This window comes from Tamandua tetradactyla, chromosome 6 (genome assembly GCF_023851605.1).
Source record: "Tamandua tetradactyla isolate mTamTet1 chromosome 6, mTamTet1.pri, whole genome shotgun sequence".
Lineage (NCBI taxonomy): Eukaryota > Metazoa > Chordata > Mammalia > Pilosa > Myrmecophagidae > Tamandua > Tamandua tetradactyla.
This window is the reverse complement of record NC_135332.1, coordinates 143,410,165-143,426,704: the sequence shown is the minus strand read 5'-3', so window position 1 is coordinate 143,426,704 and position 16,540 is coordinate 143,410,165. Positions and strand designations below refer to the sequence as shown.

The 16,540-nt window shown below is 33.7% G+C and overlaps 1 protein-coding gene across 16 annotated transcripts in view; it reads right to left on the bottom strand.

Annotated features, from left to right (window-relative positions):
- The window catches only part of VPS13B (vacuolar protein sorting 13 homolog B), a 1,000,970-nt gene that overhangs the window by 638,917 nt on the left and 345,513 nt on the right, over positions 1–16,540 (bottom strand). For all 16 annotated transcript variants that reach the window (XR_013178353.1, XR_013178354.1, XR_013178355.1 and 13 more), the window contains 2 exons: positions 2,641–2,775; positions 1,711–1,884 (listed from right to left, as the gene is read on the bottom strand). Coding sequence is in view for 12 of the 16 variants with exons in the window: in XM_077167321.1 (XP_077023436.1) it covers positions 1,711–1,884; positions 2,641–2,775 (309 nt within the window). In the remaining 4 variants the exon portion in view is untranslated. The remainder of the gene's footprint in view (positions 1–1,710; positions 1,885–2,640; positions 2,776–16,540) is intronic.

The following is a 16,540-nucleotide window of genomic DNA, read 5'->3' as shown; positions in this document are numbered from 1 at the left end:
AGCAGTGAGAAAAAATGTAAAACATTACCAAATAAATATCGTAGGTGTCACAGATCATTTTTCTTCGAACAGTCTGCAATCTAGGCCCACATAACTGGTTAGAAATGCAAATATATTTGTTCTAGGAATACATTTAAATTACAAAGAATATCCTGAATATTGTTAAGAGAAATCAGATTAATATATAAATAATAATGTATGGTAGCCCATGAAAAACTCTGGGATCTATCCTGTAAATTACTTATTGAAGAGTGCTTTGAAAACTATTGCTGTTTTCTTTCTTTGCTTTGTATATATGTTATATTAAAAATTTAAAAAATATATATTATTTATATATATATATAAATAATATCGATTTTTTTAATTCATTGTAACTGTACATATGTGAAAACAAAAAATGAAGAGTCCCCATCCAACTCGAGAATATGTGGCAGATTCAAATACCCCCTTCTTAGGTATCAAAATCATAACTGGATGATCTGGTCATTTTAACAGCATTGAAACAAGTTGATTATTTGTAATCATCATAATTAATGAAGTAAAATCTACTATACAGTTAATTGCATAAAGCAGTTTGCTAAACAACCTATCTAAGGAACATGATTAAACAGGCATTAATAAAAGTATGATTTTTATTTAACTGCCAAATCCTTCTCCCTAAAATAAGGATAAGCAAACCATTAAGGCCAGATCTGGCCCAGCACTTGTTTTTGTAAAGTATTATTGGAACACAGTCACACGCATTCATTTATGAATTGTCTATGGATATTTTTGTGCTACAATGGCAGAACTGAATAGCTGTGACAGAGACCATTTGGCTTATAAAGACTAACACATTAACTATCTGGCCCTTTACAAAAATGTTTGTCAACCCCTGTTTTAAAAGATTCGCAAAATCTTTTATCCAGAGGCACAGTCTTAGTTTGGGTCATGACCTTATCCTGACATCATTCTTTCCCTTGGGTTGCATATCTATTCTCTCCAGGCTGATACTTTCTTTATTACTATTATCTGTAGAAACATGCTGACCAGGGGTCCACAGGCTCCCCTTTCAAATACTAATTTCTAGTTCCTAATGTGGATCCATTCAGCCAAATGCTAATGTAGCAAAATCCCTCTTTAACTGTTTCTGTGTCCCTGAATGAGCATACCTGTGCACTGTATTATTCAATTAAATTTTAAATTCAGTATAGGCTCTGTCCAGTCAGTTAAGTACAGTGATTAATAAGTGCTTAGTTCATTTTCTAGAAGCTACACTGTCTGTTGAATAATGTTAGCTCTGTTCTTAGGCAGCTATTTGAACTAGAACTGTAGCTCACAATCAAAGTACTACTATCTCAAGAACAAAAAATTCCCTCTTTCCAATATTTTAAATCTTTATTCCTTTCTACATATTATGATACGGTATATTTTAAAACTCAGTTGCAATCATGAGATACAAATCTAGGTTAAAATGCCATATACAGAACTGAAATATCTTTCATACAAAGTAAAACAAAATTATTGTGATTTGTAAACACAAAGACAATTATCAAAAATGATGTAAACATGCCTCATTTTAATTTCCAAAAAGCACAATTGCACAGACTATACTAATGGTACCATAATGTTGTTTGTTTGTTTGTTTAAAAAAAAGAAAAAGACCAATTTTAAAAGCCTTTCTGGAAAAAGAAAATGCAAAATAAGGGAGAATAAAAAGTATGTATTTACCTGAATTGTGGCAGTAGTCTAAGTACTGTGGAAGCTGGACAGTGAAGGCTATCAAATCTGGAGCTAAGAGAGATTCTGGCTTTCTACTTTCATTGAGCCACTTGCTGCTATGAAGACCTTTAGTATCAGAAGGACCCTGAAGCAAGGGAACCAACTTTTCTTTTCCACTTTCACCTGAAAAGAAATATTTATGAAAACACATAAATCCTATGAAATAAAATGCTGGAGGAGCTTGACAACACTTCCTCTCAAAATATAATAACAATATAATATAATGCTTCAATTATATATGGTAATTTCAGCTGTACACTTAGTTATACCCTAATGACTGATAAAATTAAAGCATCATTAATGTTAAAAACGAAGTTTTAACATTTTGCTAATGAATGTAAAACACATTCAGAAATGTTTGTAAAAAGGAAACAACTTAAATATACTGTGTTTTAAAAATACAAAAGAATCTGTAAGCTAAATCTTGCAATTTAGTTTGTACTAAACTGCAAAAAGTTTAAGGAATACACTATGAAATATTGGTAGGAAGACAAAGTTAATTCAACTTTAAATTGAAAGAGAACTGAGTTTATTTAATTCTTTTATATAACAACACTGAAGTGAATTTTAAGTGTCATATATATTTATACCTCTTTTTCCTCCAAAAATAAAAGAAAAAATATCCCTTTAATTTTTTTTCCTCATAATCATTCTAAAAATGATGCAAAGGTTTTTCCCTTAAATAAAAATTAATTTATTAAAGTCAAGTAGTATCATCCTGGCACAATTAAACAATTTTTTCAAGTAAAAATAAAAAATTTAAAACCTCTGATTCATAGGAACAATGAGTAAATTCTTGTTTCAGTAACGCTCTTGTAAAATGCAAGGCCAATTCTCCTATACAGGCAATAAACTTTTACACGGTCCAGCTGCACATACCTGGGGCTTTGGCACAAATTTTTATTGATCCCACGGTCCCAGAGGCACATATGACCAATGATGTGCTGTAGTACTTCAATTCAACATTCTGGATCGAGCCCTCAAGAGTTGGCAGGGGATTCTTAGATTTCACACCTAATAAAAGAAAACTGCAAATGTACTAGCCGATTGAATTTAAATAATTTTTATACTCCTTCACCAAGGCATTTAAACTTAATTATACTTTAATTATCTACCTCAGATGTTCTTATAGTATTTGTGTTAGGTTTCATAGTTTGGTGTTTAGGAGGTGAAAGGATGCAATTTTAAAATAAATGGGCTGAACACTTATAACCCTACTTATGAAATCAGCTCTCAATTAGCCAAGCTCAAGAAATAAAAATAAATGTACAAATATATTTTTTAACAGAGACAAATGAAAAATCATAGTTGACTTTAGAATTATACAGTAAGATTTTTATTTTGAAACAAATTTAACTTTAAATTAAGTTTCATTTAGGCAAAGATATTTAATTCAAATGAAAATTTTACCTGAGTAAACACAATTCCTAGAAACTCTTGATCAGATGGGGTAAGGAAAGAGAGAGACAAGATAGCAGCTCATAACAGCTTCAAAGTTAAAATACAATAGCTCACAAAGAAAACTGCCAAGCTATTTGTAGATAAAAGAAAGCACATTAATTATATATTAATTAACAAAAAAAGTAGATATTAAAGTCTCTTCAGAAAAGAACATAAAAGCACAGAAAGGAATAATAACCATGAAATAAATGGTTGGGAAAAACTTAATTCAAAAGTGAGAACCTCATCTTGACCCTGAAGGGAGGTCAGAATTAAAGAGGCAGAGAGACCTTAAGAACATTATGCTGACAATGTTGATGACAATGAGGAGGAGGACAGATGATGATGATGAACTCAACTAATCAATTTACACTCACCGAGGCTTATTATTTATCATGCACAGTATATCTCAGTCAATCCCCACAAAAGGCCTATACTGTAGGTATAACTGCCCTCATTTTAAAGATGATGGCACAATAGATTGGAGTTAGGTAATTTTTACCTAAAGTAATATAGTTAGTAGGCTAAAAAGCCAGGGAGTTTAACATAATATGATCCCGTCACAAAAGACTAACCACTCGTTTTGCCTATATTCATGAACATCCACCAACATAATTTCCATTCTTTTCCTCAAATTTTGATCATAGTACACTTTGTATTTAAACTCCTTTAAGCAGAACTATGTATTAAGAAAACCATAGAGTTTCTCTGTCAGACATACTAAACATCATTCTTTAATCTTTGGTTTTGGTTTTTATCCTATCTTTTAGCTTTACGAGAAGAGGATCACACTAACATTTGCAACTGGTTAGAGGACATCATCTTGAGAAATACATTCTTATAAAGTAACCCTTACTTCAGAAGGAGCTATTAATTTACTAATTTGTATTTGGTCACTATGTATGTATGGGTTGATTAGTTGCTATTTACCAATATTCACTGCCTATGAATCTTTTCCTTTGAAGTGTTATTTATTTATTAATTTCAGAACAACATGAACCTGGAATCGTGGAAACCTAAGGAATCTATGAAACCTTAGAAACAGAATGAAAAATGCTGTGTGTTTAAGCATTTTTCAAAGGCATTTTTACAAGATTCTCAAGCCCATGATTTAAAAATTTAAAAAGTAGTATCTCAAAAGATTAAATGAAGCCAACAAGACCTACATAATTATAGCACCACTAGCCCTATCAGTAGTAGTTAGCAGCAGTGGTACTAGTAAGCATAGTAGCTAACATTCACTGAGCACTTACTAAATGCAATGGCTGGTTTTCTTATTTTCTTTATTCATCCAAAAAAATTCCCTGAGGTAACTATTACTGTTTCCATTTTACATATGGGTAAACCAAGGCTTGGAGAAATTAGCGATTTCTCCAAATAGACACCTGGATTACATTTCTCCTTATAATAAAATGAGCTAAGCTACGCTACATATTTAATATCTGACCTGGTTGCAGGAAGTTATTATCAGTGAATAATTTATTCTGATCTGATCAATTTGTTAGAAGATGGGAAGAAAAAGAGAACTCAATACCCTCCTAGCTTTCAAGCACTCAGTAAGACTCTTACGACGCCAATTTTTCAGAAAATATAGGGAATCTAGATAGTGGTCAGCAAATAAGAGCTAAAAAAATGACTCTCTGAAGGGTTGTTACTGGTATTCAGAACCAAAAGAAATGAATCAGATTCAAAAGCAAAAGAATCTGAATAAACTAAAATGGTTATGCTCTTAAACGATTATATAACACTGCTTCTTTTACACTTTACAAATTTTAGGATTTTATCTTGAATCATAAGTGACAGATCTTTGTTGATATTACATACATATCATACATAAGTTTCTTATCAGAAAAAGGTGCCTGTAACTTTCTCGGATAAGAATCTTGGGTATATTATTAAATGGTGCACATAATACTATCAAGGACTTAATTCTACATTTTTATAATGATTAAATTTCTCAGATATTTTGAAACTTGTCTTAATAACTGAAAAATCATTATGCTATAATTTCTCCTTAGGAAAAACTTAAAGTAGTTTGCTTTACGTGCCAAAAGCTCAGATATAAAAAGAGAAATAAATTATGGTCATCTCTTGATAGACTTCGACAATGGAGACAAGGTGCTAGGTAAAAAATGATCTTGATTTATTTCTACTCCACCATCAAACTAAAATTGTAAGATACTCCAAATATAAGCACTAGGAAGGCAGAAAGAAGGAGCAGGACCCTGGCATTACATAACTCAGGGCACCAGTCATATTGTGTTTTACATGAATGCTGCCCCTGAAATTGTGCAAGGAAATCTCCTGTTAGGAAAGCACCATGGTGAAACAAAAAAAGCAAACATTCAAGCTAAATAAATTTGGTTTTCAATATAGGCAGCATCACCTAGTAATTAGGTGACTTAAGGCAAGTCATTATTTATTGTTACATGTGGAGGCCAAAATAACTGTAGTTACTGTTCAAGGTACTTAACTCTTAAGAATAAAAGCTGAACTTTCTGCAGAACTTAATTTAGGGAGCAGGTGCAATATTTTGGTTCGATGTACAGACAGCTGACATGAGTACATAGGACAATTACAAAGATAGCAAAAATAACTTACATTTTAAAATATGCTTTAAAAAGTACATACATGAGCACATACACAGATTTATTCAAATGTTTTGTTATAGTCCACTAGGGGAAGGGATGAAGGGCTCTCCAACTCACCACAATCAAAACAGTTTTACATCGTACTCACTATCAATGAAATGAACTAAAAATAATTACTGACTTTTTGCAATACGATTCAATGTACTATAATGAATGCACTGCCCTCTTTTATTTCTGGTACTTTGCTGAGAATTGTCAACTCCTAATACATAATCTTAGTCTTGTGGTATAACCCTGATTCTTCTTTCACCAACTTTCTTGCCTGCCATAATTCTTTCAGCCTCACTGAAATCTTTCCCTAATGGCCAACTCTCTAATTTTCAGTAATTACCTTATGATCACATTTGTTTTTATCATGTACAAATTAAAAGGTGAAATAATGAGAATGACCTGCATATCTCTGCAGAACTAAAAAATTAACCATGCGTTTACTTGTGCTCCCTCCTTAAACCCCACCAAAAGACTATGAGGAAATTTTTTAGGGTCTTAAACTAATAACAAAATAAAAATAAAAATAAAAAATAGGAGCTGAATAGGCAGTTCTTTAATAGACAAAATTTTGGAAGATGGTTATCTGATGAACAAGTAGCAACTAGACGACAGCAGAACAGAGAAAAATGTTCTGTGGGTGATTAAACTAAGAAGCAAGTTGATCTGCAAAACAAAGCCCTGAAAAGAAACAAGTTCTACAGAAACCAGGTATTTCTGAAAGGCGGGATACAGATGAGGCTGAAAAAGGTGAAGAGTGATTTAAAGTCTATATAATGACCATAGGTACTTTTCCTTAATCTATATAACCAAGCAACTACCCTATACTCTTCCTGATAGAAGCCTGAAGGTTTCACTCTGGATGGATAACCAGAAGGATTCTGGAGTAAGGAACATAAAAACAACCAAAGAAAAGAGTGCACGAAAAAAAGTTATCTAAAAATCTAAATACAATATGTATATACACTGAATCATGAGATCTCTTCTTATTCTATTCTCTGAAAACTCTGAATACCAAAGCTTATAACATCCAGGACAGAGAGTGGTGGATTTATCTCTGTGGAAACCAATCAGTCCAAGAAAAAGAACACAAAGAACTGTAATTGAATCTCCCAACAAAAAAATGAGTCGGTGTCCAATTTCCCTACATTGACCCCCAGTCACTCGACAAGCTCTAACCTCACACAGAGGTTCCAATAAGCTATTTAGAACATTATTCTACAACATGAAAGAACACCCGATATTAAACAGAAATCACTAACATGAAGGCAGAGATCTAAATAAACAGGGAAATAGAACCTGGGTAAACAGACAAGGAGGGACGCGAAAGAAAATATAAACAGTAATAATAATAAAAAAGCAATCACTATCCTCAAATTGAGTGCAGAAGATACTACAACAAAAGGAACATGTTACTGAAAAAGGTCAAAGAACAAAAAAGAACTCTTAGAAATTAAAAACATGATTCTCTTTAAATGAAGAGAAACAGTGGAAAACCAAGTCGAGAAAATACCCTTCAGAGCAAAAAACCCAAATAGATAAAAAATGGGAGGAAAAATGACAATAGAGCAGCATAGACAAATATTTGATAACTGAAAGTACCAGAGAGAACAACTGAAAAAGAATCAGGAAAATAAATAAATAATTCAAGATTTCCCCAAATTGAAGAACAGGAACTCCAAATTAAAAGGGCCTAGAGGGTCTACCATATTTCTAATACTGCAAGTGAAAAAATATCCACCTAAAAGCATACCACCTGAACATCAGGGCTAAAGAGAAGGTCCTAAATGCTTTGGAGATAAAAACAAACATATAAAAACAGGCTACATACAAAAGCTAACCAATTGGAATGGCATCAGACTTCTACACAGTAACACTGTGTAGAAAGTCTATATAACAGTAACAGTTGATCAAGAAGATAATTAAAGCACTGCTTTTAAAATTCCATAGGAAGGTGATTCTCAAACTAAAAGTCTACATAGAGCCAAACAATTAATCAAAAATGAAGGTGGAAAAAAGATTCTTTCAGATAAGCCAGATCTCAAAAATATTTACTTTCTAAACTAGAAAAATACTAGGGGATTGTACTCCACAAAAATGTGAAAGGAAATCAGAAAGAATAAGCACAAATTCCCAGAAACAGATGATCCAAAATAGAAGAAAAGGGAATTACCAGGACAATGTTTAAAGGAAATTCCAGGATATTGTTATGGTAGGCCTAGAGGGCAAATAGAGATTGGAACAGGAGGAAAATACATTAAAAGAATAATGACTCCTAAAACTAAACTAATTATCTCAAGTTTGAAGACCTTAAGAGAAGGTTTATGCTTCTGTCAGAGTTTTTAGAAATTAATTAGTAATAATTAAAAACTAAGCCAATCATTAACTCAAAAATAAATTTATAAGAAAAAATATATATAATTGTAGCATATTATGACTGTAATGTTCAATGAACATTACAGTCATAATATGCTACTACTGCATACAGATTTCAGCAAAAATTATGATACAATTATACTGGAAATCTTAGGAGAAAGGAAGACTAGAAATAGGCATACTGAGTGTTGGTCCTAATAGCTAAATCCCCTGAGGTAGGCTTAAAAATGGCCCCCCAAAGATGTCTACATCCTAATCCCCAGAATCTATAAATACGTTAGGTTGCATGGCAAAGGGAAATTAAAGGTGCAGTAAGAATTTAGGTTGCTAATTAGATTACCTTAAAATGGGGAGATTATTATGGATTATTCAAGAGTACTTAAAAATAGAAGGAAGCAGAAAAGAAGAGTTAGAGAATGAGATGTGATGACAGATATAGGGTCAGAGAGATGCTATGTTGCTGGTTTTGAAGATGGAGAAGGGAACCGTGAGCCAAGGAATGCTGGCAGTCTCTAGAAACTGCTGAAGGCAAGAAAACAGATTCTGCCCTACAGCCTCCAGAAAGGAACACTGTGGACATGTTGACTTTAGTCTGAGACCCATTTCAGCCAGAGAAACTATAGAACTGTAAGATACAAAATCTGTGTTGTTTTAAGCCATAAATTTTGTGGTAATTTGTTAGAGCGGCAGTAGAAAACTAACACATCCCACATATTCCATAGTGGGAAGTAAATAGACATTTTCTAAACAGAAAGATAAGAAAATTGAAACATAAGTATTTTATTTAGACATTTAGAGATAAATATCTAAGAATGAGCTAAAGTATTGCCTCTAAAGAGGAGTGATTATGGTAGAGGCACCAGATGGCCCTTTGCATTACAAGTCTTGCAAAACTATAATAAAATAAAAAAGAACACGTAGGACACTCAAGCAGCCAGGATCCATGCTAGACACAAAAAAATATATAATAAAATAGAAGGCTAGTAGACCACTAATAAAGTTTTCTGAAAGAGAAAACAGCTAAATTCTTTTAAAATGTTCACTAAAGATGAAACTACCTTAGCAGAGTTAAGGACCATTATTCAAAATAACAATAGCAAAAAGATTTCAAATACATAGTTACATAATCAAGCATTTTCCTTTCAGGAGAAGAATAAAGGGAAAAAAGCAAAATGATAAGGGAAGGCTTATCGTATAAAAAGTGAAAGCCTAAATAAGAGTGGCTGGCTAGGCAAGAACAATTAAGATAGCTACTGTACCATGAAAGCTAGTTAGTTCTAATATTCATCAGGTGCCTGAGACTGCAAATGTTTCCCTCCAATAGACAAGCAAATGGAGATAGCACACTCAAAAAGATAGTGGCTGTTTTGCTATTGCTGATGGTAATGATTTTGTTGTTTTCAATGTGGAAAAGGAGATGAAGTGACATTTTAGGGTATACCCAAGTCAAAATTTCTAGATAAAATTATTTAATATTTCAGCAAAATATAAAATATAACCACTGAACTATAAACTATAAAATAGCATGAAATAAAAAGGAATCTCCAAAATGCAGTTCAGTAATAATTATGGGAGAGAACTGAACTTTAAATATCCACAAAGAACAAAACACAAAACCTCATCATATAGCAGGACTTTACCATTCATTGTTCCTCCCCTGAACTTGTGACTCAGCAATGCATGTCCTTATTGCCTTAATTAACAACAAAAAAAGTTAACAAGCATTTGCTGATGAATATGTTTCTATCTACAAATATGCTTCTCTGAATCATAACTTTTTTTAACATCAAAGGTGACAAATTGACAAGTAAGGACTCAGTTTCTTAGTGAGAAAATGATGGAAAGAGATGCCTCATTTTAAAACAATATATTCTGCCCCACAGCCTATGACATAATTCTTAATATGAAATGGAAATTTTAAAGATCTGCTTCTAACTCAAGTCTTTGCCATGAACCATTTATACTTTAGGAAAACTAATTTACCTTATTAATTACAAAAACTTGCTTCTCTTCAAGCTTATTTACTGTATAACTCTATTATGTTATGATTCCACATGTGGAATATGGATACTTCTGGGTATAAAAGACTAAAATCAATCAAAACTGATCTGAAAGGAGACGGGCCATGCTTAGAATACCGAAGAATCTGCAGCATCTGTATATATTCTGACAAGAAAATTCAATAATTAACATTGGATTACTAGACTGCAAGAGTTTAAAAAGAGGGAATCCCAGACACCTTAGCATAGTGCATCAACTATAAAAGATGTACAAGAACAGATAATTTTCTTTTTCTTTGATATCTTCATTGCCAAACCTGAGAAATTTTAAAATAACATTAATTTTGGATGGCCATATTTTTAATTTCTTTTCCTTCTAATTGCTTTTAAATAAAGTTTTCACTTATGTTTAGAATACCAAGGTTTCACCATAGTGTATCTACTTACAGGTTTAGGTTTATTTTTCTTGCTTGGGATTTATGATTCTTAAATCTGAAGAGTGAACATCAGTTATCAATTTTGTGGGGGAAAAAAAGTCTTTAAGTATCGCCTCTCTCATAACGAAAATTTATTAGACATATATAACCTTCTCATTCTGGAATCTAGATCTATTGACCCATAGTTCACAATTTCCAACTCTATTTTCAGTGCTGAGTTCTGGGTAATTTCTTTTAACTATCTTCAAATTCACCATTAGTGTCTCTGGCTGTGTCTAATCCGCCATTTACCTAATGACTTTGTAAAAAATAAATTTTATTTTGGCCATATACATATAACATAAAATAGTGCCATTTTATGTGCACTATATCATGTCTTTTAACCTCCAAAGATTGTTTCATTTTTTAAAAATTCTGTAGTCTTTATTGGTAATATCTTGTGCCTATCTCACATTTTCAACCCCATCTTTTACTTCTTTACTCATTTTAAATATACTCAATTTATACTTTGTTTCCAATAATTATATTATCTGGCATTCTAGGAGTCAAATTCTGCTATTGGAAGTTTCTGCTAACGCTTGTTTTTGGAGGATTATTTCATGTTCTTTATAATTTGGAATTGTGAGATTACATTTGACAAGGCTCTCATTTTTAACTATATCATCAGAGTTGAGGGTATGTGTCACAGCAAATGTTTGGGTGCTCAGAGATAAAACTACTCACCAAGAATCAATTTTTAAATTAATTTATTGGCTTGATGATTCCTAAATTAAGCAGAAATAAAAACATGAATGAGGACAGGACAATGATTACAAATGCTCATGGAGAGCACTCTTCCTCTCCCCATCAAGGTCAGCACAAAGAACCTTCCTTGTTAAATCAGGGGTGGGGCAGATTTTTGAAACAGTACCTTTTCACCAGTCTTTTATTTTGGCATGAGCAGGCTCCGGGAATCGAACCAGGTCTCTGAAATAGCAGGCAAAAATGCTGCCACTGAGATACTGCTGCACCGCCCCTTTTCACCAGTCTTTTAAAGTTATGAGCTCAAGGAAGTACAGTAACACTTGCTCAATTGCTCCTTTTTTGTTCCCACCCCCTTTTATTGTCTTTTGTTGTACGTGTGTAATTTTTTTTATTAGAGAAGTTGTGGATTTACAGAACAAAAATGCCTAAAATACAGGATTCCCACACAGCATCCCATCACCAACATCTTGGAACAGTGTAGAACATGTGTTACAATTGATAAAAGCACTTTTTTATAATTGTACTATATTTTTAACAGCAATTACCTTTGTTAAAATTGATGAAAGATTATTAAAACAGTTCTATTAACTATTAACCATAGTTTATATTAGCTGTATTTCTCCAATATACCACTTTATTACTAACATCTTGTGGTTTTATAACTGGTTTGTTATAATTCAGGTAAAAACATTCTTATACTTGAACTATTAACTATAATCCATTGACTATAATAGGGTTCACTATTTTATACAGTCCGATGTTGTAAATTTTAAGTTTTATTCTACCAACACATACCACCTAAAGTCTCCCCTTATAACCACATTCACAAACATAATTCACTGCTGCTAATTACACGCACATTATTTTATTTTCATCACCACCATCCATTTTCAAACTTTTACAATCAAGCTGAATAGCAACTCCATACAAATTAAGCATAAAATCCCCGTTATCTAACCCTAATCTATGCCCTGTATTCTATATTCTAGGTCCTAACTCTACGAGTTTGCTTATTATAATTAGGTCATATAATTGAAGGCCTACAATATTTGTCCTTATTTGTCTGGCTGATTTCAAACTACATAATGCCCTCAAAGTTCACCCAACCTACTGCATGTATCAGGACATCCTTACTTTAAAATGTTAAATAATATTCTATTGGAAGGTTATACCACATTTTGTTTATCCCTTTATCAGCTAATAGACTGGGTTGCTTCCATCTTTTAGCAATTGTAAATAATGCAACTACGAACAACAGTGCGCAAATATGCAGTCCCTACTTTCAATGCTTCTGGGTTACACTTGGCCTTCAGGGGAACTGAGAAACTGTCTTCCACAGCAGCTGCACAATTTTACAGTCCCACTTATTTCTCCACGTCCTCTCCAAAACTTGTAATTTTCTGGGTTTTTTAATAGTGGACATTCTAATGGTAACTCAATGTGGTCTGATTTGCATTTACATAAGGCTAGTGAAATTAAGCATATTTTCACATGCTTTTTAGCCATTTGAATATTCTCTTTGAAGAACTGTGCATTCAAGCCCTTTGCCCATTTTTAAATTGGGTTGCTTATCTTTTTATTGTTGCGTTGTAGAATTTCTTTATATTCTGGATATAAACCCTTATCTGATACGTAGTTTCCAAATATTTTCTCCCATTAAGTAGGTTGTCATTTCACTTTTGTGACCAAGACCATTAAAGCACAAAAGTTCTAAATTTTGAGGCAGTCCCATTTATTTATTTATTTTTTTCATGCTTGTGCTTTGGGTGTAAAGTCTAAGATATCAATGCCAAACACAAGATCCTGAAGATGGTTCCTACATTTTCTTCTAAAAGTTTTATAGTCATGGTTCTTATATTTAGGTCTTTGATCCATCTTTATTTAATCTTTGATTAAGTTGTGAGAAAGCGGTCCTCTTTCATTCTTTTGGATATGGATATCCAGTTCTCCCAGCAACATTTGTTGTAGAGACTATTCTTTCCAAATTGACTGGACCTGGCAGTCCTGTCAAAAATCAACTGGCCAAAAATCAAGTCAGAGGGACTATAACTAAAGAATCAATTAAATTCCATTGGTCACTGTATCTGCCATTGTGCCAGTACCATGTTGTTTTGAACACTGTTGTTTTGTCATATATTTGAATTTCAGGAAGTGTGAGGTGCTCCAAAACATTCTTTATCAAGATGTTTTTGGATACTCAATAAATATGATAATTAGCTTTTATATTTCTGCAAAGTAGGTTGTTGGAATTTTTATTGGGGTTGCATTGCATCTGTAAATCATGCTGACCAGAACTGACATCTTAATAAATTTTAGTTTCTCAATTGTGTTAGGGTTCTTTAGAGAAATAGAATCAACAGGAATATCCGTAAATATGAGATTCAAAAAGGTGTCTCATATAACCATGGGAATGGAAGAGCTCAAAATCCACAGACAGACTGTGAAGTTGGCAGCTCCAATGAAGGGTCTGGAAGAACTTCACAGGAGAGCTCACTGGCTAAAGAAGCAGTAAAAAAGTTATCTCTTCTTCTTTAAAAGTTCTCGGCTGATTGGATTATCTCATGTGTGGGAGACATGTCTCAGTTGATCGCAGATGTAATCAGCCAAAGATGCAATCAACTAACTGATAATTTAATATGCCAGCCTTTCAATTTATCAATCAGCCACAAAATATCCTTGCAGTAATGGCCAGGCTAGTGCACGCCTTACCCAACGAGTGGGCATCACTTGGCCAAGTTGATACCAGAACCTAACCATCACAGCAATCCATGAACACACAATGTTATTCCATTTATTCAGGTCTTCTTTGATTTCTTTTAGCAATATTTTACAGTTTTCTGTATATATCACATCATTGGTAAATTTATACTTAGTTAGATATCTGATTTTTTTAATTGCTATTGGAAATGGAACTTTTCTCTTGATTTCCTCCTCATTTAGCTTACTAATAGTTTATAGAAACACTACTGATTTTTGCATGATGATCTTGTATCCTGCTATATTGCTGAATTCATTTATTAGTGCTTATAGCTTTGTTGTTGTTGTAGTTTTACCTTATATGCATAGGTTCATGTCAACAACAAATAGTGAAAATTTCATTTCTTCCTTTCCAATTTGGATACCATTTATGTCTTTTTCTTATCTAACTGCTCTGGCTAGAACTTTCAGTTTAATGTTTAATAACAGTGGTTACAGTGGACAACCTTGTCCTGTTCCTGATCTTAGAGGAAAAGATTTCAGTCTTTCACCATTGAGTATAATGTTACCTGTGGGTTTATCATATTTGCCCTTTACTGTGTTGAAAAAGTTTCCTTCTATTCCTAGTTTTTGAAGAGTCTTTATCAAGAAAAGATGCTGGATTTTGTCATATGCTTTCTCTGTATCAATTGAGATGATATGTGGTTTTCTCCACTCATTTTGTTAATGTAGTGTTTTACATTAATGGAGTTTATGTTTAACCACTGCTGCATACCTGGGATAAAATCCATTTGCTCATATGCATAGTTTTTCTTTTAATTTGTTGTTGGACTCAACCTGAAAGTACTATGTTGACGATTTCTATTTCTATATTCATGAGAGAAATCAGTCTGTAATTTTCTTTTCTTGTATTATGTCTATCTGGCTTTGGTATTACAGTGATGTTTGCTTCATAGACTGAGTTAGGTAGCGTTTTCTCTTATTCAATTTTTTGGAAGAGTTTAAGTAGGATTGGTAATAATTCTTCTTAACAACTAGTAGAATTCACCTGTGAAGCCACCTGGCCCTGTGCTTTTCTTTGTTCAGAAGTTATTGATGGCTGATTCAAACTCTTTAGTTATAATTGTTCTATTGAGATCTTGTATTTCTTGTAGAGTCAGTGCAGGCTTGTTCTAGTTTGCTAGCTGCCAGAATGCAATATACCAGAAACAGAATGGCTTTTAAAAGGGGGAATTTAATAAGTTGGTAGTTCACAGTTCTAAAACAGAGAAAATGTCCCAATTAAAACAAGTCTATAGAAATGTCCAATCAAAGGCATCCATCCAGGGAAAGGTACCTTGGTTCAAGAAGGTCGATGAAATTCAGGGTTTCTCTCTCAAGTGAGAAGGCACATGTTGAACATAGTCAGGGCTTCTGTCTTAGCTGGAATGGCACATGGCAAACACGGCATCATCTGCTAGATTCCTCTCCTGGCTTCCTACTTCATGAAGCTTCCCGGGAGGCGTTTTCTTTCTTCACCTCCAAAGGTCGCTGGCTGGTGGACTCTCTGCTGCATGGTGCTGCAGCATTCTCTGCTCTCTCCAAATCTCTCATTCTCCAAAATGTTTCTTCTTTTATAGGACTCCAGAAACTTCTCAAGACCCACCCAAATGGGTGATGACATGTCATCACCTAATCCAGTTTAACAATCACTCTTGATTTAATCACATCTCCAGGGAGATGATCTCATTAGTTTCAAATATACAGTATTTAATAAGGATTATTCTGCCTTTACGAAATGGGACTTAGATTAAAATATGGCTTTTCTAGGGGACATACATCTTTTCAAACCAGCACATTCCATCCTCTGAACTCTAAATAAGACACATTTTCCCCAAATACCAAACACATTCATTCCATAACAATATCAGAGAACTTTAAAGCATTTCAGTAACAATCAAATGCAATGCAAGGTTAAAACCAGTACAATATCTTGAAGTTAATTACAAGCATGGTCTGCCCTAAGGCAAAATTCTCTTCTGACTCTGGGCCTATAAAGACTCAAAACAAGTTATTTGCTGCCAACATACAAAGGAGGAACAGCCTTGGGATACATATACCCATTTCCATAGGGAGGAAGGAACACAGGGGTCACAGGATCCGAGCAGTTTTGAAAACCCACAGGGCAAAGTCTATCAGATTTCAAAGTCTGAGAATCATTTATCTTCAGGACTTTTGAAAGCCGCAGTCCCATCCTTTCTAAGGGCCTACACAGAGGCCTGCCTCTCTCTGAATGCAACCTTGGAGGATATTGGGGAGACCACCTTTTTCTCGGCTCCACCCTCCCCAAGCATTGGGGCCGCACCCAGACTCTCTACCATCTCTGGGGCACATGCTCAACCCCTGGGACAGCCAGGCTCTCTCCAAACCCCAAGGAATGTGCTTCACCCTCTCCAAGGCTTGAGGC